The 21,716-nt window shown below is 36.9% G+C and overlaps 1 protein-coding gene across 1 annotated transcript; it reads left to right on the top strand.

Moving 5' to 3' along the window:
• Window positions 1-1,716: 1,716 nt before the first annotated feature.
• Window positions 1,717-14,632, top strand: NDUFA5 (NADH:ubiquinone oxidoreductase subunit A5). Its single transcript, XM_037149858.2, has 5 exons — window positions 1,717-1,809; window positions 2,083-2,127; window positions 5,985-6,101; window positions 10,117-10,182; window positions 13,002-14,632. The coding sequence occupies exons 1-5, from the start codon at window positions 1,789-1,791 to the stop codon at window positions 13,101-13,103; spliced, it is 351 nt and encodes a 116-aa protein (XP_037005753.2). The 5' UTR covers window positions 1,717-1,788; the 3' UTR covers window positions 13,104-14,632.
• Window positions 14,633-21,716: the final 7,084 nt, after the last annotated feature.

Here is a 21,716-nt window from a genome sequence, read left to right as displayed (position 1 = left end):
TTTTGTCCATAAGATGGAAGTAAATTTACAATTAATCTCCATTTACTTAATTATTTGGGAGGGTAAGTCCTTTTCATATTTATTGAGTGCTCCTGTTTCCATTTTTGTCAATTGCCTGTTAGTTTCTTTTGCCTTTTTTCTATCATTTTCACTAAAAACAAATGTCCTGAGTGCCTGTTATGCACCATGTACTATTTTAGGCACTGGAGATATGGTAGGACATAATTTCCATTCACATATGGCTTATATCTGGAAAGAATTATACAAAAAAAACCCAACATGAGCTAATTGGCATATTAGAAGATAATAAGGGCTGTGAAGAAAACTGAAGCAGAGAAGAGGGTAAAGAGTGCCATTGTGGTGACTTGCAATTTGAAATCTTATGACCAAGGTGGGCTACATTAAGCAGGCAATCTTTGCAGAAATTCTTGTATGACATGAGAGAGCCAGCCATGTGTGCCCAGCTGGTGGAAGGGTTTTTCCATAAAAGGGTTAGAGGAAAACAGCTATCTGAGCTGGGGAAGGGGACAGGAGATTAGGTCTGAGAAGAAAGGGCAGTCTTGTGAACAATCATGGGATAATTTTGAGCGAAGCACTTGCTAAAAAATTAGTCCAGCTATTAGGTTGAGATAATAATTAAAAATTAATAATAATCATGTGTGTGGTGCTTTGTTCCCTGCACTGAGCCAGGCACTTTACATGTTAACTCACTTAAGATATTCCAATTAGGAAGGAAGGAATGGAAGCAGGGAGGCCTGTTCTGGTTATTCTTTTTTTTTTTTCTGTTTTGTAGAATTTCCTTATATATTCTAGGTACCACTTACCTTTGGTGATTGATTATATGTGCTTTCAAATACCTTCTTCCATTTTGTGGGTTGTTTTACTATTTAAATTATGAATGTTGCTATTTAGAATATATATTTCTTTGTACATGCGTTCTCTCTTGTTCAGGTTTTCCCTCATTAACTTTTTTAGTGAATGCCTTCTTTAACTCCAGTCACCCACAATTTCTGGTTAGTCGTTTCTTCTTCTCTGCTACCGTTACACTTGATAGAAACCTTTCGGAAAACTAAAATTGCCTATTAAATCATGTCTTCATCCTTGTTCTGAGAATTCCAGGATGTGATACCCTGTCTTACAAATGACGTCCCAGTCATTTGTGACTAACGTGCTCAATGTTTGTGTAGGCAGGTGGGGAAAAGTGGTCCGATATCACTTCGACTGGGAAAATGCGAAAATGGATGAAATTCAGTGAGCGAAACGGAAAAGAAAGGTGTCGCGATGGGAAATGCAATTGCATACTGATAATGCTTTGGCTCAATATACCGAGAATACGAACCTTTGCAGTTAAGAGCTCACCTAGACAACAGCTCCACCACCACTTTCATTGTACTGCGACTACACTGTGTAAAGCACATCAAGGAGTTCGCCACAGTTTAAACAAAGTGCAGGTTCCTAGAACGACTACGGCTAAGATTTGGGCAACTTGGAGTATTTCCGTCAAACTGTGGACAACCTGTCAGCGGTGGAAGGTATAGGAACGTAACAGAAGATACCTAACACGCAACCCCCTCCCCCAGTGTCCGGCTAGACACTGGTGTACTTATTGCGCGTGCGTCAATTTTCCCTTTTTTGGAATGGGCGGGGCAAAGGCCGGCAGTGCGGCGATCCTGAGGGGGAGGAGCCAAGCTGTTTCCAAGGTGATGTAGTGGCGGCCTCGGTGGTGGATTGAGCGAGTCTGAGCGAGGTTCCCAGAGGGCTTCGCGTACTCAGCTCTTCGGCGTTGTCATGGCGGGCTTGCTGAAGAAGGTGAGGGTAATGGAGGTCATCGGAATTTAGACTGTGGGGTAGAGACAGCCCGATAGCCTCTCGTCCCGCGGGTGGTGGCTAGAACCAGCGCGGCTTGGCGGTGCTTTGGGCGCTCGTTCTTTTCTGCTCTCAGCGGTAGAAAAAAGCTCCGAGCTAGCGGCATTGAAAGACCGGGAACTGGTTTCTGGCCACTGTTACCTGGGGTTTTGCTTTTTCTTTGCATGGTGGACGCGCCGAATTGTAAACAGCGTGATCGTTTTTGTTTTTGAACAGACTACTGGCCTTGTGGGGTTGGCGGTATGTGAGAGTCCGCACGAGGTAAGTGCCTCCTTTCTTCATTCCAGAGTTTCCAAGGAAGAATAGAACCCCGCGACCTTGTTCGTCGACAGGTCAAAGGAATACGGACATTTCTAGCCCAGAATTATCCCTAATTGTGAGCTCTAGACAAGGGTAGTCTACTTTGTTGATCCGGTGCCACATTTATTTTTCTTTTACTGCAGCCCCTTTTTTTGTTGACCTTTTCTGTGGCAGTTCTCGTGGCTTCACTGGTACTTCTGTTAGTGTCCCAACACTGTATTTTAACTTATCTCCCAAATCCGTATCTTAATTTTTCACCTTTTCACCTGCCTCGTCGCTTTTGCCTAGGGGCCCGAGATTCCACTTTGCCTTACCAAAGGTATCGCTCTAGCATTTGCCTTTTCTATCATCACTTTTCCTTTATAGTAGGTCTTTCCCTTCAGTATTGACGTGCTTCCACGTTTAAAAAACAAAACAAAACCCCTCAAAACAAAAATATCTCTGTCGATCCATTTCCTCCCTCCAGTTACCACACCATTGTTTTCGTTCCGTTTACGAATAACGCGTTATCTGTACTCCACAGTTTCCATTTTTTTAGTTTTACTTCAAATTTTAAAAAAATTGAGTTACAGTTTATAGTCAGTATTATTTTGTATTAATTTCTGGTGTGCAGCATAGGGGTTAGAAAATACACTTTACAAAGTGTTCTTCGCGATATATTACCCAATACTCACCTGGCATCATACCTATGGTATTTCCTATGACTATTCTGTAACTACCCATCCGTACTTCTTAATCCCTTCACCTTTTTCACCCAGTCCCCCAGCTCCCCTCCCCTCTGGCAACCATCATAAATTTAACCAAGGAGGTAAAAGACCTGTACTGAGAAAATTGTAAGACAGTGAAGAAAAATGGAAGATGCAAGTAAATGGAAGCATATACCATTTTATGACTAGAAAAAAATAACATTGTTAAAATGTCCATGCTATCCAATTTCTCTTATTCCCCTTTGAACACACTCCAGTCAGGCTTGGCCATAGTGCTGTTTTCTTTTCAAGGTCACCATGCTCTCGGTACTGCTAAATTCAGTGGTCATCTCACATTTCTCATCTTACTTGACCCAGTAGCAGCAGTAGACACATGTGGCATCTTCTCCCTCAAGCACTTTTTATACTGTGCTTCAGGACTCTCCCTGTTTTTTACCCCTGTTCTTTTTCCCTTCTCCCCTTTTGGTTATTCTTCATATTCCCACTTCTAAGTTTTGGTGTTCTAAGACTTAGCTTTTTTACCCTTTCTCTACTTTTATTTACTCTCGTGGTATCTGGATCTAGTTTAGTGGTTTTAAGTACTACCTTGAACACTAATAACTCTTAGATTTCCATATCAAGCACTGACCTCTCCTGTTGTGAGGGTGTTGTGTATTTAATTGCTTAGTGGACATTTCACTTGGCAACTCAAGCAGGCAACTCAAACTTAACATGTCCAAAATTGGGTTCCTAATCTCCTTAAAACTTGCTCCTCTCTCAGGCTTACTCATCTCAGTGAATGGCAGTTCCATTCTTCCAACCATTTAGGTCAAAAACCTTGAAATTGTCTTTAATTTCTTTTTCTCACACACACCACATTTGGTACTTCAGTAAATCTTCTGTGTTTTCCCTTTAATATATATTTGTATTTTGACCACTCACTACCACCTGTGCTACTAACCTGTTCTCAGCCACCATCACCACTGCTAAAGATAATTGCATTTGCTTTCTAACGGTCTCTCTGTTTGTCACTGCCTCCGTTTGGTCATTTTTCAATGACAGTAGAATCAACCTGCTAAAATGTAAGTTAAGACATATTACACCTTTCCTCAAAACCCTCCGGTGGTATTCACTATGGATAAGAGTACTTACTATGGCCCTCCATCTCACTAGTCAATAGACTGTCTCTTGTTTTTTGCCTGTCTGTGTTTTGAATGTAGGTTTTCATGAAGCCAGCAATTTTTTATTCTGTTCACTGCTAGAACACTGACTGGCACACGGTGTGTGCTCAGTAAATGTTTGTTGAGCTATTGTCATGTACTCATTATGAGTTCATAATGACTTTAGATTCATTACAGTTTAGATTCAGAAACCGAAGTCATGGTTTTTCATTTCTAAATGTTTCGTGCACTGTGGATTCTATTTTTCTTTCTTTTTTTTTTTTAAATTTAATCTTCCTTGTAATTTTTTCCATTACCATTTAGTCCCCTTATACCCTCCTCCCCTAGAAGTCATCATACTGTTGTCAGCATCCATGAGTCCTATTTGCTCAATCCCTCACCTGCCTCCCCCGCCACTAGCTGTCATCCTTTTCTCCATCTATGAGTCTGTCCCCATTTTCCTTGAGAATTATAGTCTTTTTACTCCCCAGGCTGAGAATTTGGACATCATAGTAGACATTTCTCTTACTCTTGAATCTTTGTCCATTCCAGTCATGAGTCCTGTTGATCTTTTTCTCTAACACCTCTCCAGTCTCACCTCTCTCTCCTTTCCCTACTATTATTACCACAGTTAAGTCCCTTGCTCTTGTTTAGAGAATTGCAGCAACCTTGCTATTGGCCTTTCTGTTGTTCCTTCATTTAATCCTTTTTACTCACTACTGCCAGATTATTTTCTGGAAGCACAGATCTAATCATAAACTATCCCTAAATGTTTTTATTGCCCACAGAATAAAGCTCAAATGCATTAACTTGGCATGCCAAACCACTTAAAATCTTTTTCCCCAGCCTTACCTTCTAAGCATTTCCTATGTGTCCTATATTGTATTCATGTGCTGTCCTATAAAGATACAAGTCATAAATATAAGAAATGTTATTTTCTAGGGGTCATGTTTTCCAATAAGAATAAGGTAAATTTAATATATTTTAATCGAACACACCGAGAATATTATCATTTAAATATATACTTAATATAAAATTTGATATTTTGTACTTTTTCTCATACTAAGTATTCAAGGTGCAGTGTGTATTTACACTTCTACCACATCTCTGTTCTGATTAGCCACATTTCAAGTGCTCAATTACCATATTTGGCTGGTAGCTACTCCATTGGACAACACAGATCAAGGAAAACAACTACATACTGATTACTTTATGTTCCCTGTATTTTCTATCAATTCAATCCTATATATATGTAGTTTGTGTGTAAAATCGCCTTTTTCAACATCTTTAGTTGTCCAAGGTCTATCTGCATTCTGCCTTTTCTGTGACCCCCTTCTCTGATACACGCCGAAGTGACTACTTCCCCTGTGGAATAACAATGCTAACATTTAATGAAACCTAATGAGTGCCAGGTACTGTTGTAAGTTAGAAAGAGTATATTAATGAAAGAGTATATTAATAACCTCATTTTAACCCTCAGGTCTCTTAAGAGGCCTTTCTTTTGTCATACCCTATGCTAAAATTAAGAAGAAATGTGGCTAAAAAAACCCAACACAATTCAGGTTATATGTTCTTCGTGACAGGCCCCACCTTAGTATAGTAAAACACCCTCTATTATGGAATATCATATTCAAATATAAAAATAATGTCTAAATATGCAGACCACCTTTTAAGTAAAATAATTCTTACAGGTCTTTAGGGTTACTTTGTGTGTGTATGTGTGTATGCACCTATTGATTTTATACAATTAAACTAAAACATTTCAAATAAAAAATAAACAATAAGGAAAAGTTTATTTTTCCTAAATTGTAAAAGAGATATGGCATAGACATGAAGAAATTACAGCAAAAGTTAAATGCTTTTTTAAAAAAACACTTGTCTTTTTTTTTTTAACCTGTAAGACTTTTTAAAGTGTTCCATTTAACCTTTGGTGGTATTTTAAAATGGAAATTTGTACGATTTATCTTTTCAGAGGCTAAGAATATTGTACACAAAAATACTTGATGTTCTTGAGCAAATCCCTAAAAATGCAGCATATAGAAAGTACACAGAACAGATCACAAATGAGAGGCTGGATATGGTTAAAGCGGTAAGTACCTGACTTAATTTTATTTTCTTGGATTTATGGTATCCAATGAAACTTTAACAGAATTCAGTTGCACTTTTTTTTTTGCATATTCTACATTTTCTTCTTATTTGTATTCTCCTTTCTTCTAAGCTTTTCTTTCATCCTTTTTCCCTTTCATTTTTCAAAGTCCTGTTTACTGAGTGCTTTCTGTGAGCAAGAGCCTGTTAAATACTGCTGTAAAAGAATAAGATCAAGTGCATTTCCTTCTCAGATACCCTTGAAGTATATTTAACTTGTTTCTATTTTAAAAGAAAAAGAAAACTGTATTTTTATATTTTTCTTTACTTTTGCCCTTTTTCTCTCTCTTCTCACAGCAATGTCAAATGAAGAATAGTTCACTGTCATTACTTTCACTTAATAGTCCTAAAATTCCTTTTTCTGACCTGTGCTATTTCAGTTGCCTTTGAACTGATTGGTCTATGTATAGTTCCATTCCACATCATTATGTCCTATACTGCTAATAGATGATTTTTTTTCAGTATGTAAATCATGGTGTCTTTCAGCTTTAAAATTTTACTGTGGTTTCCTATCTAGTGTTTTTCAAAGACCGAGTTTATAGATTTATGCTGAGCTGGCAGTAAAAAACTCACCTAGCTATCCTTACCTACATGACTTTGATGTACAATCAGGATTAGGAACCACTGGCTTACATGACAGAGTCAGCATGGATGGGGGGCTCTCCATGTTCTGGCTCTAGGTTATCTTCCCAATTTTGCCACTTCCTATTTTGTACCTTATACTCAGCAATATATGGAACTGATGACAGTTATGTGAATTCCACGTAATTTTTGTGTTCTTTTTTTTTTCCTCTCCTCTTCCTGGAATGCCCTTCCCTTATTTATGTATCTGGCAGTTTTTACTCAGTCCTCAAGATCCATTACCTTTTCTGTGAAATCTTTTCTTACATCCCTAAGTAAAGATTGACAGCTTCCATGCTTGTAATGTACCTATCACACTTTATTGTGTTTTATTTATGTCTCCTCTGGTAGTACGCAAGCTGCTAATGAATGATGATTGCATCCATCTTGTATCCCAAGAATTTAGAATAGTACCTAGCACTTATATAAGGTCTCTCAGAAATGTTTGATTATCCAAAAGGCTAAAAACAAATTGTTTTTAATAATCCCTTACACTTCATAATAATTATATTGCTTATTTCTGTTTTGGGTTAAATTATTACAGATTTTTAACCCTCCTTAGAGCTACACAGAGTTTTAGTGAATATTATTAATGATTGCAAAGTATCTATTGACTAAGCCTAAAATGGAAATGAAAAAATTTTTTTTCAGATTAATCTAGGGAGACAGTAATAGCATTATTATAAAGCACTGGTTTGTAGCCTGTCCAAAGTTTTCATCTCAGTTCTTACACTTATTTGCTAAATTACTGTTGGCATTATCGCCCATTTCTCTTTCTCAATTTCCTTATCTATAACTTGGGGGTACTGATACCTATCTTGAACATTTATTGTTATGACCAAATGAGGTGATTTATGTGAAATGCTTAACACAGTTGCAAGCATATATTGAGCATTCAGTACATGGTACCTTGTTTAGCTTAATGGCATTATGCCATTGGTAAATAAAAGTCACATTATTGACTTACCTTCAGTAAGAGAAATTTTGAATTGTTTTTCTAACACTGACTTTTCTTGAGTTGAAAATATTTTGAACATTCTTTGGATTCATAACCTTCACCCTCCTGGGTCTCTTATAACAGTGACCAGCTTCCCTCTTTTGTTTTTGATTTGGCTTCATAGCTCAGTTAATTTCTGAATTAAACAGTCTTTCTCAAACATGTTTATCTTCTTTTTCCCCCCTTTCTCTATAACTCTTTATTTATTCCAGAAATACTGAATGTTGGTTGTATGCCACATGTTCTAGGCATGAAAGCTAGTGCTTACATGACAATGAACCAAATATCAAAATCCCTGCCTTCTCATTAATGATGGGAGACAAAAATAAATAAATAAAATAAGTAAGTGAATAAAGAAGTACATTACATAATATGTCAGAAAATAATAAATATCGTGAAGGAAAATTTAAAAAGGAAGAAGATTTTGTTCCAGGGTAATGAGGGATGTTATAATTTATATGTTTCCTATGGCTGCTGTAACAAATGAGCACAAACTTCGTTGCTTAAAACAATAGAAATTTATTCTTTTACATTTCTGGAAGCCAGAAGTCTAAAATCAGTATCAGAGGCCCAAATCAAGGTGTTGGCAGGGTTGTGTTCCTTTTGGAGGCTCTAGGGTAGAATTCATTTCTTGTCTGGGCCAGCTCTGGTGGTTTTTGGCTTGTGGCTGCATCACTCCAAACTCTGCCTCTGTGGTCACATTACTTTCTCCTCTTCTCGGTGTAGTTTACCTCTGCCTTTGTCTTATAAGGACACCTATAATCATATTTAGGGTTCACTCAGATAATCTAGGAAAATCTCCCAATCTCAGGATTCTTAATCATACCTACAAAGTCTTTGCCATCTAAGGTAACCTTCACAGGTTCCAGGGATTAGTTCAGGTACAACCCGTGGGGCAGTATTCAGTTTACCACAATACAAGTAGTCCTCCCTAAGGAGATGATATATATACAAGGGAAGACTCGGATAGAAGTGAAGGAACAACAAGCCATGCAGATATTCTGGGTCAGCCAGCAGATGCCTTGAGGCAGTAGCATACCAATTCCTGTAGAGAATATCTTTTTTTTTTCCTCCCTCTTTTTTATTTCATTTATGGGCCCAAAACCCACCCTACTTACATATATTTATATATATCTATATATAGGATATGGTTTTGGCTTTCAAAAACTCGGTCTACTGGAAAATAGGTAAATATATGTCATTGGATCTTCTAGGTACTATATTAGCATTTTTTCTTTTAAAAATAGCCATTTATTGAAGAATAATATACACAAAGAAATGTGCAGAAATCATAAGTATAGAGCTTGATGAATTTTCACAAACTTATAGCACTTGTGTTAACAGCAAATCAAAAGAGAGGACATATCCAGAATGCCAAGTCCTTGTTTCCTTCTGAGTTACTACCTCCTAAGATAACAGCTCTTCTGACCTCTGACGGTTTTGAGTGGAACCATCTGTATCTACTCTCTTCTATGTGGTTTCTTTCGTTTAATATTACATTCGAAAGAATCATCTATGCTATTGTTTATAGTTATAGTTTGCTGATTCTCATTGCTTTATAGTATTTTACTATATTCAAATACTGTAGTTCATTCTATTAAATGTGGTCATTTGGACAGTTTGTAATTTGAGGCTGATTTGTGCTGCTTGGAACATTCTTGAACATGTCATTTGGTTAACATATAATGCATTTCTGTTTGGTATATACCTAGGAGTGGAATTCTGGGTCATAGAGTAGTTATTATTTTTAATGCTGATGGTATCAGAAGGAAATATAAGTAATACTAAGAAAATAAAGTGGTATTTTAAAATCTGTATTTTAGACTGAATTAGGCATCGTATTTCTTCTCTTAATAAGCATGTAAATATATGTTTAAATTTTTTAAAATATTTTGTTTATTTGTTTTTAGAGAGAGGAAAACAGGGAGAGAAAGGGAGAGAAACAGTGATATTCGAGAGAAACACCGATTGGTTGCCTTTCTCATGCCCCCAAGTAGGACCCAGCTGTAAGCTGGGGCATGTGCCCCAACTAGGAATCAAATTGGCAACCCTGTGGTTTGTGGGATGATGCCCAACCCACTGAGCCATACCAGTCATGGCTATGTTTAATACTTTTTAGTATTAAGATAGAAAAGCAATGAAATATACAGATTGAATGGGTTTCTACCAAATACCTGGTAAAAATTAATAAGGATATGATGAAAGAAAAATTAATTATGTTTGTTGTAGCAAGTGTATTTTTTGTATATGAGTTTTTAAATTATAGGATATTAAAACATTCAGATACTGTGTTTCTTTGTTTAAATATTTTCTGTTGTTTTTTTTCCCCCTTAAATTATAGGAACCAGATGTTAAAAAATTAGAAGACCAACTTCAGGGTGGCCAAATAGAAGAGGTGATTCTTCAGGTAAAAAAACTGAATAATTAGACAGTTAGCTTCAAAAGTTCAGAGACACAGTGAATACAGGCACAAAACTGACATTCCAGAAAGAAAAGAAAACTAAATTTCTTATATCAACTCACCAAATGTAGTCTAATCACATGTAGAAAGTATTCCTAATGTGTATGTAAGTTAAATATCATTGATTATAATTTGAATTTACAAGGCTTCTGTTAGAAGTTTGGAGTTTGATATTCTTTGACTATACGGGGCATGTTCTTATTAGCCTTACCTTAGTTAAAATGAATAACAATATTACTGTTATTTCAATAATTTTATCTTTTTAGATAATTTAAGTTTTAATGGCTTGGTAAGAATGCTACAATTTTTCATTAAATTGCGGGGAATGATGCTCCCCCTTTTTTTAGTTGTGCATTTGTTTCCCCAATTATGAGTAAGGTTACACTTTAAAATGTGTTCTTATAAATTAATATTTCTATTCTATTAATTTGTTTTTAATGTATTTCTTATATATTTCTTTGAGTGTTTTTTTTAATAATCAAAGTAGTGCTAATCTTAATCTTTTGCCATATTGCCTAAACATTTTTTTTAGTGTGTTCTTTGCTTTTTGACTTAAATTAAATTTTTTTATAATAAATTTTATTTAGTTACTTTTCAAGTACATTTTTTTATCTATTTCTCTCACCCACCCCCGCCCTGTCTCCCCCCTCCCTCCAATTTCCCCTCCCCCAGTCCTCATCCCTGTGTCTTTCATACTTGTTCCTCAATTGACTTAAATTAAATATTTTGTCCCATATGTAGAGGTTTTTAGATTTTTTATTTGGTCAAATAATTCACCCTCTGTGTACCCCTATGTCTTCCTTTTATACAAATATGACATATGTTTAGTTGTATTTCATTTGATTTTTACATGTTTTTGTATTTTTCAAAAATGCATCATTTTTTCTTGCCTTTTTTCAAAGCACAAATAAAAGGAACTATTATAAATTATCGTAGATGAGGGAGTTATTTCACCAATAGATGTGATGTTCAAAAGAATTGAGAGGTGGCTCTGTTAAAAGAGGAATAGGGCGTTTAGACAGCTTTTGAGGAATGTAGACTGTTTCGGTCATTCAGAGGCCCGTTTTCTTGGTCTTGCTGTTCATTTGCCATATTGACTATGGTATTGGATACAGTGTTATGGGAACTTATTGCAAACTTCTTATTATTGTCCTCTTATTACTCCTTTTTCATTTCTACCTGGTTTCACTTTGATTATGCTTTAGTTGGTAATTTATTACAAATTGTAGACTCAGGGTTCATTAAGCATTTTTAACTCAGCCATTCAGTTCTGTACCTTTTTATGGGCAAGATAAGGGCAAAATATACAATAATGTTTTATATAACCCAACATATCTAAATTATTATTGGAACATAATCAGTATAAAAATTGAGATATTTTACATTCTTTTTTACACTAAATCTTTAAAATTTGGTGTGTGTTTTATACTTGTAGCACATCTGAATTTGAGCTAGGTACATTTCAAGTGATCACCCAGTAGTCATATTTAGATAGTGGCTACCATGATGGATGGTCCATTTCTAGAGGGAAAGTAAGAGAGGAATGAGGAAAGGATGGTGTGTTAGAAGCTAGAGATGAGGGAGGTAGTGGGCTACAAGGGCCACATGTGATAGGATCCAGCTCCCTGAAATAGGGCTGGTTTCATTTATTTTCAGTACTAGAACCCTCCCCACCCAGTACAATGCTTTGGGCATAGAAAAAGCATGAGTGTTCAAGAGACCCAGACCAGAAGGCTGGCAAATGGTCATCCTAAGGGATATTTTTATTTAGTATTGCTACTGTTTTCTCATTAGCCTTAGTAAATACCTCTGCCTCCAGATTTCCTTCAGTCTACTCTTCAACTCGTTGTTGATGCACATTTTAGATTGTTGCTGCTAAACGTAGATTGCCTATTTTGAACCACTGGCATAAATGGGACGTTGTCTTTTAATTCTAAGTTTATAATTACAGCTTTTGATGAAATCTAAGCACTTACTTTGCGTTTGAATTCCTTTTCTGATATCCTGACAAATGTTCAACAGCATTCTTCTAAGTTGGCCAGAGTTGTATGTCTCTTTGTTCAAGGAAAAATGTGAAATGATAAGATAACCTAAAATATATTTGTTAAATGTGTTATCAGTTGCGTTTGAAAGGAAAATAAATGTGTAACAGTCTGATTAAGGAAATGAATTGAATCAATAAATCATCTTTTGCAGCTATTGTAGTCCTACATTCCATAGATCACTGTTTAATAAAGGGGTCTCAGATGATTATGGACATGAAATCAGAGAGGTGGCTTGTGACTAGCACTTAAAAAAATACAATAGAAAACAGAGTGCATTGTAGTAAAGGTAATTTTTTTTGTTTGAGTTATATTTGTATATTATGGATCCCTTAGTAAAATGTTTTTTTTTTTCTTTTACTGTGGGCCATGGTAAAATAAAGTTTGAAGGCCATTGACATCAATGAGGAGACATACTTTTCATCCTCAAAGAATTTGTAATCTAACGGTGAAATAGATGATTAAGATCGAACTCACCAATTAAACAATTTAATAGCAAAATTTAACCAAACAGAAGAAATCAAAATCTTTGTTACTCATGATAATTGCATAGCTGTGACAATTAAGGTAATTCAATTAATATTCAGTATTTGGTGGTAGAACAGTTTATTAGGTATTAATACAAAATTAGTAGCTCCAATTAGTTATATTTTACTTATTAACTATGATAAATATCTATTACACAGTATAATCAAATGATTTTTTAAAAAATTTTATTAACAGGCTGAAAATGAACTAAGTCTGGCCAGAAAAATGGTACGATGGAAACCGTGGGAGCCGTTAGTGGAAGAGCCTCCTGCTGACCAGTGGAAATGGCCAATATAATCATCATCAAATGACTTGTGTGTTGAAGGGAAACTGATGTAATTAAATGTTCTGTTATGTCAAAAATATGTCCATATTATTGATATCTAATCAAGAAAACTGATGCAGAATATATTTAGGAGACTTGTTAAAACTGATGATTATGATAATAGGGACTTAAGAATTAGTTTTTGTTAAAGCATTCATTCAAATTATTTCAAAGTTTGGTATTTTATAAAGTAGAGGTTCTATAAGTTTTGAAAATTAATAGGAAAAATTTCTATGTTGCAATGCACAGGCCATATATTTGATAGGTTAAATATTTTTAGTAGTATCTCTGACACATTTGATTGTTTATTCTGACAAGATCAGGAAGAAATCTATTATTGCTTAAACAAATGTATAGGTCTTTGTTTGAAGTGAAGTAAGAGAAAAACCATTAAATTACAATTCATTTTATAGTTGAGGGAATTGATTTTTGTATTTGAAAGAAAGATTTCGTATTTACAGTGGTAATTGGGAAACTTAAACTTTTTTCAAGTTTAAGGAAGTTAGCTTTCTGGCCCTTAATTGAACTATACCAGGAGAGAGAGTATCTGTGAAAGAAGACATGATAAGAGTTCCTAAAGTTTATCCGGCGTATGGATAGGCTTTTATTCAAAACATCCTACTTGTGTGGTTAAAACTTCCAGGTGGAGCCACTAAGTAGTTTTCACTAAGTTTTCAGTGAGTGTAACTGGGTATCAAGATAAAGCTGTTAAAGGAAAGAAACAATTGACAAGTTTAAGGTTAAACAAAAATAAAATTAATTTTCAGGTGTCCTCACCTTTCTAGCCCATATCATTTCTAAAAACTTAGTTAAATTTGGTATTTCTTCAAAGACAGTATTTCAGGGTTTGTGTGTTCTGCTGTCTCTGTGACAAAGCAGAATCAGAATGAGAAAGCAAATTGTATTTTTCTTTTTCCCGATGAATTTCTCCCATTATAGACCTGTAAATTGAATGCTAAATGATTATGTAAATGAAGTGGATTGAGTTACATTTTAGCAGCCAGACTGTAAAGAGAAAGCTTCTGTGGGGGAAGTAGGAAAGACATTAGAGAGTCAGAAGTCCAGGGGTTCTCATTGCCATGGTTCTGGCGCCATCATGAACTCAGTGACTTAACCACAGGCAAGTTGTCAGCCTCTCAGAATGGCCGAATCCCTGCTCTGTAAGAGTAGAATTTGTGATTTATAACTTTCTTTTCAATTCTAAACATTTGCTTTAGTATATATTTGTTGATAATGAAAATATATGGTGTATCCTAAAGCATGCTTATATAGATGCATTTAAGATAACCTTTTAACCAAGCAGAGAAACAGAAAGTTGGCTTGATGAGCCTTTGTCATATTTTCAGCCTCACTTCTCCCATGATTCTTGGACATCTTATATATTGCACCAATAGAGCTCCAGTGGCAGTTGATAAAAGGGGACTTTATTGATGTTTGCATTAGAAATGCAAGTTGTAGTTTAATAGTAGTTGTAATAAAAATAGCTAATTTGTTAATGTTTGCTAGGCACCAAGTACTTGACTGATTTCACTCATTAAATCTGCGCAACTCTCAAGAATGAAATCCTGAATATTATCTCCATTTTCCAGACAAGGAATCCAGAATTCAGTGCAAGTAGTGCTCCCCTGCACTTGGGCAACATGGGGATCCTGGAAAAATTGAGGCAAAGAGACGGTGTAATAACATACCCATGGTCACATACTAGTAAGATATGGAGCTACATTTTGAATGTAGACAGTCTTGCTGCCATGCTCCTAACCATTATATTATTCCTTATGAATGCTTGAGGTGTCACTCTTGCTTGTACTATATGGGCTGTACCAGAAGAACATAGATCCTGGTTTCTTGACTTTGGGGAAGTATAATCCATGTAAAGAATAAATATGAACAGAAGTAGTACACTGGATTTTATGCAAAAATCTTCATAGATCATAGGCTGATAACTGGTAGGTATCTAAAAGGCATTGTGGTGTGAGCCGTCATGTCTTTTTTATGTTTCATAACTGCCATTCTAACTGCCTGTACAACCTTATGCCTCATTGTTTTTACTCTTTCAGGTGTTTTCCAGTTTCTTCTTACATACTTTCAGATTAAGATTTCTGGAAGCGCTGACCAGTTGGAAATCATTTCTTCTATTTAAAGACATTCATGCTTGCTTAGGGGCAACTAAACTAGTTTGAGTAATTTTTAGAATGGCCCATTTCAGTTCTTAGACTTCTCATGTGTTATTTAATTACTATACTCCAGACACTTCATAAGAAGCTAATCAATTTGAGCTTTGCAAACAAGAAAATGGCAGCAAAATCCATTTCCCCTTCTATCTGTGGACTGAATGCAGAATGTTAAATACATAGGCATGCTTTCCTTGGGGTGAAAATGGCTTCTGATATCTGCATCACCATATGATTTTTCATTGAACCTGTAATGCTTTTGAGTGAAAGGAAGTTATAAGGATGATAGATATAAATCATTATTGCCCTGGACAAACAGGATAATGCAGTACCCACATAGAGTAAGGATTAGTGCTCAGAGTTGCTATATTTGCTACACCAGGAGAAGCTGGAGTAGTTTGTCATCTGAATAGGAAGAATATAACTGGCAACCATCATGTGTCACGGCTACCAGGCTTCACTCTTCATTATTCTCCTTCTACCTTTCTCTCAGAAGTGGGGGATAGAAGGAGCTTATTTTGATTGTATTTCTTTTTCTAGTTCTAAACTGTAGTTAGGTGAAGCTATGGGAGTTTGTTTTGTTTTTTATAATGCAAAGCAGGCTTATTGGCAGGCACAAAAATGAGTATTAGGACTATAAACAAATAGGAAAGAAAGCAGTCAAGTGGAGATCAGCATTTTTAAGTAGATGACTTTGGGACTTCTATTACAACGGGAAGACTTGCTGAATTGCTTTTATGATTTCACTGATACGTGGTCTAATGAACAAAACAAAATAAAAACAAAGTCATAGATGCAGCAAACTGACGTAACAGCTGTCAGGTGGAGAGCTGGGTGAAAACGCTCAAGGGATTAAAGTAACTACAAAAGGGGAAGGAGGGTGGAGGGAGGTAGAAGAGGGTACAGGAGGGGTAAATAGTTCAGAAAGACTGGATGTTGAACACACAAGACAGTATACAGATGACACTACGGAATTTACAGTTAAAACCTATATAATTTTATTAACCAATGTCACTCCAGTAAGTTTAATGAAAAAAAGTTGTCTCTTGCCCTGGCTGGTGCGGCTCAATGGGTTGAACGCTGGCCTGTGAAGTGAAAGGTCGCCAGTTCAATTCCTGGTCAGGACACATGCCATGGCAGAGTCCCCAGTTGGGGGCAGGTGAGAGGCAACTGATCGATGTTTCTCTCCCTCTCTAAAAAATAATTATAACCTTAAAAAAAAAAGTCTCTCTACCTGATGCTTGAGCAGGCTTTTCAAATAGGCCTTCCCAGCTATAATTCCTTTTGACAGCCAAGATGATATATTTCTGTTTATTCAGAAACTCCCAAGAAATCTAGTTTGGTTTGACTACTCTCAGAAGCCAAGGATTCAGGTCTTACAAGGCATTGCTTAACATGTTATCCAACTGTAGAGTGGACTTTTGTGCTCCTGTGCCATTTCTCCAGTCTTCTATATCGGGCCTCATATTTTCTTTTTTGAAGAGAGACAATCAACAATGTTGTGTTTAAGAAAATTTTCACATGTAGGTAAATAATGAGCTTTTTTTTCCCCCAGTCTCTATAGTTACAAAAAGAAACATACTCCCTCTGCAAGGGTATTCTGGGGTGTAGGGTAAAGTACTATTCGCTGAATGTACCATGAGTATTTTGCATCTGTGTGCAGAATTTCTGTTAAAACTTGATAATGGAATTGCAGCCTATGCTACAATAATAGTAACACTCAAAGAAAAAAGTAAAGAAGATTGGAGTCTCACTTAGAGTATAAATAGGTTTATTTTAAGTAGAATTAACAAGAATCAAAATGGGAATATGATATGAGATTTTGTTACCGAACAAGAGGTCCGAGGGAGGGTCAATACAATATTTGGCCCACCTAGGGATGTCTAAAACTGCTATACAACAGGGGCCCCTCCCAAAAACAAGATACTAATATCTACTGGGCTCTTCTGTCCGCCGCCAATTGGAAAGACATCTCTCAATGCCAGAGATTTGTGAAAAGGAAACAACATGTTTATTTAATGCTATTCAGGCCTAATACCTCCACTAAAATATCAAAGTCCTTTAGGGTATACACCTACACCCACACAGCGCTGCCTTCTCCCACTGTCCCAACTCCGGGTACTGTAAATCAGGAAAAGAGCACACGTCTGTGTTGCAGGCCGCTGGCACCATCAGCTGTGTCACTGTGCAGGCAGGATCTCTCTCTAGTTAATCCAAAGTACTGTGGTACCCTCTCATGGCAAGAGTCCTTTGTACCCAGTTCCAGTCAAAGTCTCTCTTGCTTTTCAGGCCCTGCAGCCAAAGGGGGCACCCCAAAGCCGCGTGGGCCTCTTCTACCAAAGCTGCAGGGTTTCTCACTCCACCAAAAGCATGTGGCTTTCTTCTTTACCTGGCTGCAGGTATCTCCATTCTGGCAAAGCTGCGTGGTTTTTCCCTTTCACCTGGGAAAGGGGGTCCGCACCCTGCCAAAACCACGTGGCTCCCTCTTTCACCTCACCAAGAGGGGGTCCTCACTCTGCTGAAACCGTGTGGCTCTCTCTTCATCTGGCCAAGCGGGGACCCTTCATGTCTCGGAGCCAGTCTTTTCCAAGCTCTCACACAGGCCTTCTCACTCAGGAGTGCAGACCCTAGTTACATCCTGAGTCCCAGCCACTACCTTCTCCCCGGCTCCAAACTTGGCCACAGCTATTTAACATATCTATGAAACCAGTAAAAGGTTATAGATATGTTAAATAACTATTCCAGAGGTTAGCTGCAAAACTGTTGCTATGCAAAACAGCTCTCAATGGCCTTGGCTCTATTCATCCCTTCCCCCTGGAGGGGGGGGCGGCGGTGAGGACATCCTATATGTCTCTCCAATATTCCTATACACTGAATTCTGGATACCATTCCAAATCCCTTTTTTTGCCTGCCCCCTTGGCTGCGCCGTTACAATATCAGCAGCTAATTTTTTGCAGTGTGCCCAAATACAATTGGTGGATTAGCCTCTTTCTGTATATAACTCTGTAAATGAAAAGCATTTCAGAGATTCTTTTGGAGGGGATTCTCATGATCACAAATACGGGTGGGGTTTTTTTAGGTGAAACTTTTAGGCATTTTTTTCTGTAGTGGAAGGGCTTATTATTTTTCTCAAGGTAAATTAGTTCCAAAATTCCCTATCTAAATTCCAAACTCCAAAAATTTTATAATTTATTGGAAGCCATATCTGACTGGTATTGACATAAGGCTATTTGTGGGCTTAATCTCTCTTTAATGTGAATAAGAATATATTTTTCTACAGAAGTATTAATGTATTTGATTCTGTCTCTCTGATTCTATATCTCCAGACCCATTGAATTGTCACAGATTATACAGTACATGCCCATATTACCTTTCAAAAACAGGAAAAATCCTGAATTTCTAACATATCTGCCCCTTATTAGAAAAGGGACTGGAAATACTATGTGTATTTCTAGCCTCTTCACTAGCTCACAGAGGTGTTATGACCCAGATTTAGTCCATATAGGTGATTTCTAAAGCATAATTTTAAGACATGGGTATTCTTCTAATTTTTTTTCTAGTTCAATCACTTGTATTAAAATACATTTTAGCCTGAAGTACCAGTGGTAAATACTTTGAAATGCTGGATTTCATAAAGCCACTAGGTGGCATCTTTGTAAAAATAAAGCCCCTTTTAAAATGTTTTATTGTATAATAAATGCTGAGATAAATAAAGGTAGGTGTTTCATGAAAAATAAAGATAAGTCATTAGGGGCAATAAATTCCCCCGAAGTATAGGTTTATTGTGGAAAGTAAATGGAAAATAGTGTAAAATTATTTTTCTACTTTTAGAATTGAGTCCCATTGCTTATTTTCACTTTGCATTTACATTTATTTTACACAACCAAATAATTACTGTGTGTGTGTGGTTTTGATGTGCTTATAACCTTTCCAACCTGAATAGAATGGAGTTGCCTGGGAAGCCTGCCAATTATGTTAGACTCATGTGGTTGTGTAAGATCATCTCTACAGTAAAATACTAATAGAATATGTACATAAAGTGACTATCCAGTCACATTTAACACTGTGAAGTACTCGATCTTCTCTACTACCAGGTTTTCTTCCCTCCATATCCTACCTCTATGATTAAACCTAGTTTTTTTCTTACACTGAATGATACATTTTAAAGAGGAGAGCCAGAAAGGTGAGTGTTTAGAACCAGTGGAATTCTCATTATTAGTAAAATTAAGATATACTATGATTTTGGAGGTGGAAGTGGGGGAGTATTTGGAAGCACTTGTCTGCACACCTCCAATTACCCTGGTTTACCCATGAAAGACTAACTAGTGGTTTATGAGTGCTCCTTCTCCCCTTTGCTCTTCATGAATATGTGGATTCGTGTAGTTAGTGGTTTAAATGCATTTGCTTTTATTGAAAACCATTATTAAAGCAATTTTAATCTGAGAATATAATACATATTTTATATTGCACTAGTAATAAATATATATTTTAAAATAGGGTGAGGACTAAAAATGACATTGGACATTAGGAAGTTATTAGGAGATGAGAATGCAATTTCAGTAGAATTATATAAAGGAATGAAAACATTGAACATTATGAAGGAGGAATGAAGTGTACTATATATAACAAACATTTTATTACTTCATTTTATATCCTTTTAAAATAGCAAAGCGTGTTAAATCAAATAGTACCATAGATGATTGGTTTAAAGTACAGGCTCTGGACTGATACTTGCTGGGTTTAATCCTGGCTCCCTCATTAAACCTCTCTAAACCTTAGTTTCTTCACTAGTGAAGTGGAGCTAGTCACTGCTCTTCCTTAATTAAATCATTGCAAGAATTAAATTAGAAATATAAAGTACTTAGTAACAAATAATAACGTTAGCTATTATAAGGCAGCCACATTATTACATTTGCAATAGTAATGTAAATGATCCTTTCCTCTAATTCTTTAAAACTTTCTCAGTTTAAAGAATTTACAGTGATAGACACACATACACACACACAAAACCCTTTACAATTTAGTGATTAACAAAAGCTTTGCTTCTTCTGACCTAAAAAGGGTATTATGTAATAGCTTCTGTCTCCTTTTACTCTGGTTGCCAGGAAGCTAAGAGCCAAGTTCTAAATTTAACAAAAGCAACTAGGCACCTACTGTTGAACAACTGTGTTCTCCTTTGGTAAGTTCTTCATTCTCGTCTCATATTTATAGTTTCTATAATCCTGATTTTTGTGTTTATAAGCGTACATTGCTTCCAGTATTTGGTTTGGAGAACGGTGCTCTTCCACGAGTGTAAAAGGGACTTGGAAGAGTGGTTAGAGTCTGATTCACTTTCAAATCTAACCAGCAGGTAACCACTGTCCCGCCCTTGCCCCGCCTCTGGTGCCCCTCCTCTCGCCCCGCCCCCGCCCCACCCCCGCCCCGCCCCCGCCCCGCCCCTCAGCCCTGCCGCCGCTCCGCCCCTCCGCTGCCATCTTTTCCCGCTCCAGAACTTCTTCCCGCGGGAACTGTGCGCAGGCGAGAGGAGGTGGTGCGAGCGTTGTTGCTAGGATACTGCGGGCAACAGACTCCAGCTTGGGTTGCTGCCTGTAAGGATCGTGAGGAACCACCTGGACCTGAGTAGCCAAGTGTCTTAGGTAGGAGGACAGGTTCTGGTTGCCCTCTCCAGGCCCAACCCTTAGACCGCCCCTGAGTCAGGTACTCAACCGGCGCCGGACTCAGGACTGTGTGCCGGGCGCTTGTGCGGACCCGGCTCTGGGTCTGATGGGCCCGTCTGGAATGTTACACCCTTACTTCAGAAACTGTGCAAAGCGGCCCTTTTTCTTGGGTTCCTTTTCTGGGTCCGAGTCTGTGATGTAGGATTCAGAAGCAGCAGCATCTATCTAGGAGGTGTATTTCACCTCCCAACCCAAATGTCTTTTTATATTTTTTTAACGGTAATAGTATAGACACAAGATGGAATAACATCTAGTTATCCATGGTGACCACTTTCAGTCTTTAGTAAATAGAGGGCTTACAGACCGTTCTCTCTGGCACTCTCACTCCTTTCCACCCATGCTTTTTCTGTGCCTTTAAAAAAAAACTTTAATACTCAAGTCTATTTGGTAGAAATCAAAACTGGATTCCTGCCTTACTACTTACACTGCATTCTAGATCTGTCATGCCTTGTAGGTGAAAGGTGGACTTTTTTTGTATATAATCATAATAGAGATTGTGTTTTTCTTTTAAACAGTTTTTAAGATTAAAATATTTACTTCTGAATAGATAGTACATAAAAATGACAAACATTTAAACAGTAAAAAGAATAAACAGTGAAAACTGCCTGGTCCTCCATTGCCCCTTCTAGAGGTACTCTCTGCATATACAAATATGTAGTTATAAATGTAAATTGTACCTACCAGTCTGTGCTCTTGT

This window comes from Artibeus jamaicensis, unplaced genomic scaffold (genome assembly GCF_021234435.1).
Source record: "Artibeus jamaicensis isolate MK-2021 breed Jamaican fruit bat unplaced genomic scaffold, CSHL_Jam_final contig_540, whole genome shotgun sequence".
Classification (NCBI taxonomy): domain Eukaryota; kingdom Metazoa; phylum Chordata; class Mammalia; order Chiroptera; family Phyllostomidae; genus Artibeus; species Artibeus jamaicensis.
The sequence above is the reverse complement of the archived record's forward strand: the minus strand, read 5'-3'. Positions and strand labels throughout refer to the sequence as shown.

Excerpts from the sequence above, each read along its gene's own strand:
- NDUFA5 (XM_037149858.2), top strand. The coding sequence starts at position 1,789 with ATGGCGGGCTTGCTGAAGAAG. Across the intron at positions 1,810-2,082 it reads TGGCGGGCTTGCTGAAGAAG|ACTACTGGCCTTGTGGGGTT; the intron begins GTGAGGGTAATG and ends GTTTTTGAACAG. Across the intron at positions 10,183-13,001 it reads TAGAAGAGGTGATTCTTCAG|GCTGAAAATGAACTAAGTCT; the intron begins GTAAAAAAACTG and ends TTTTATTAACAG.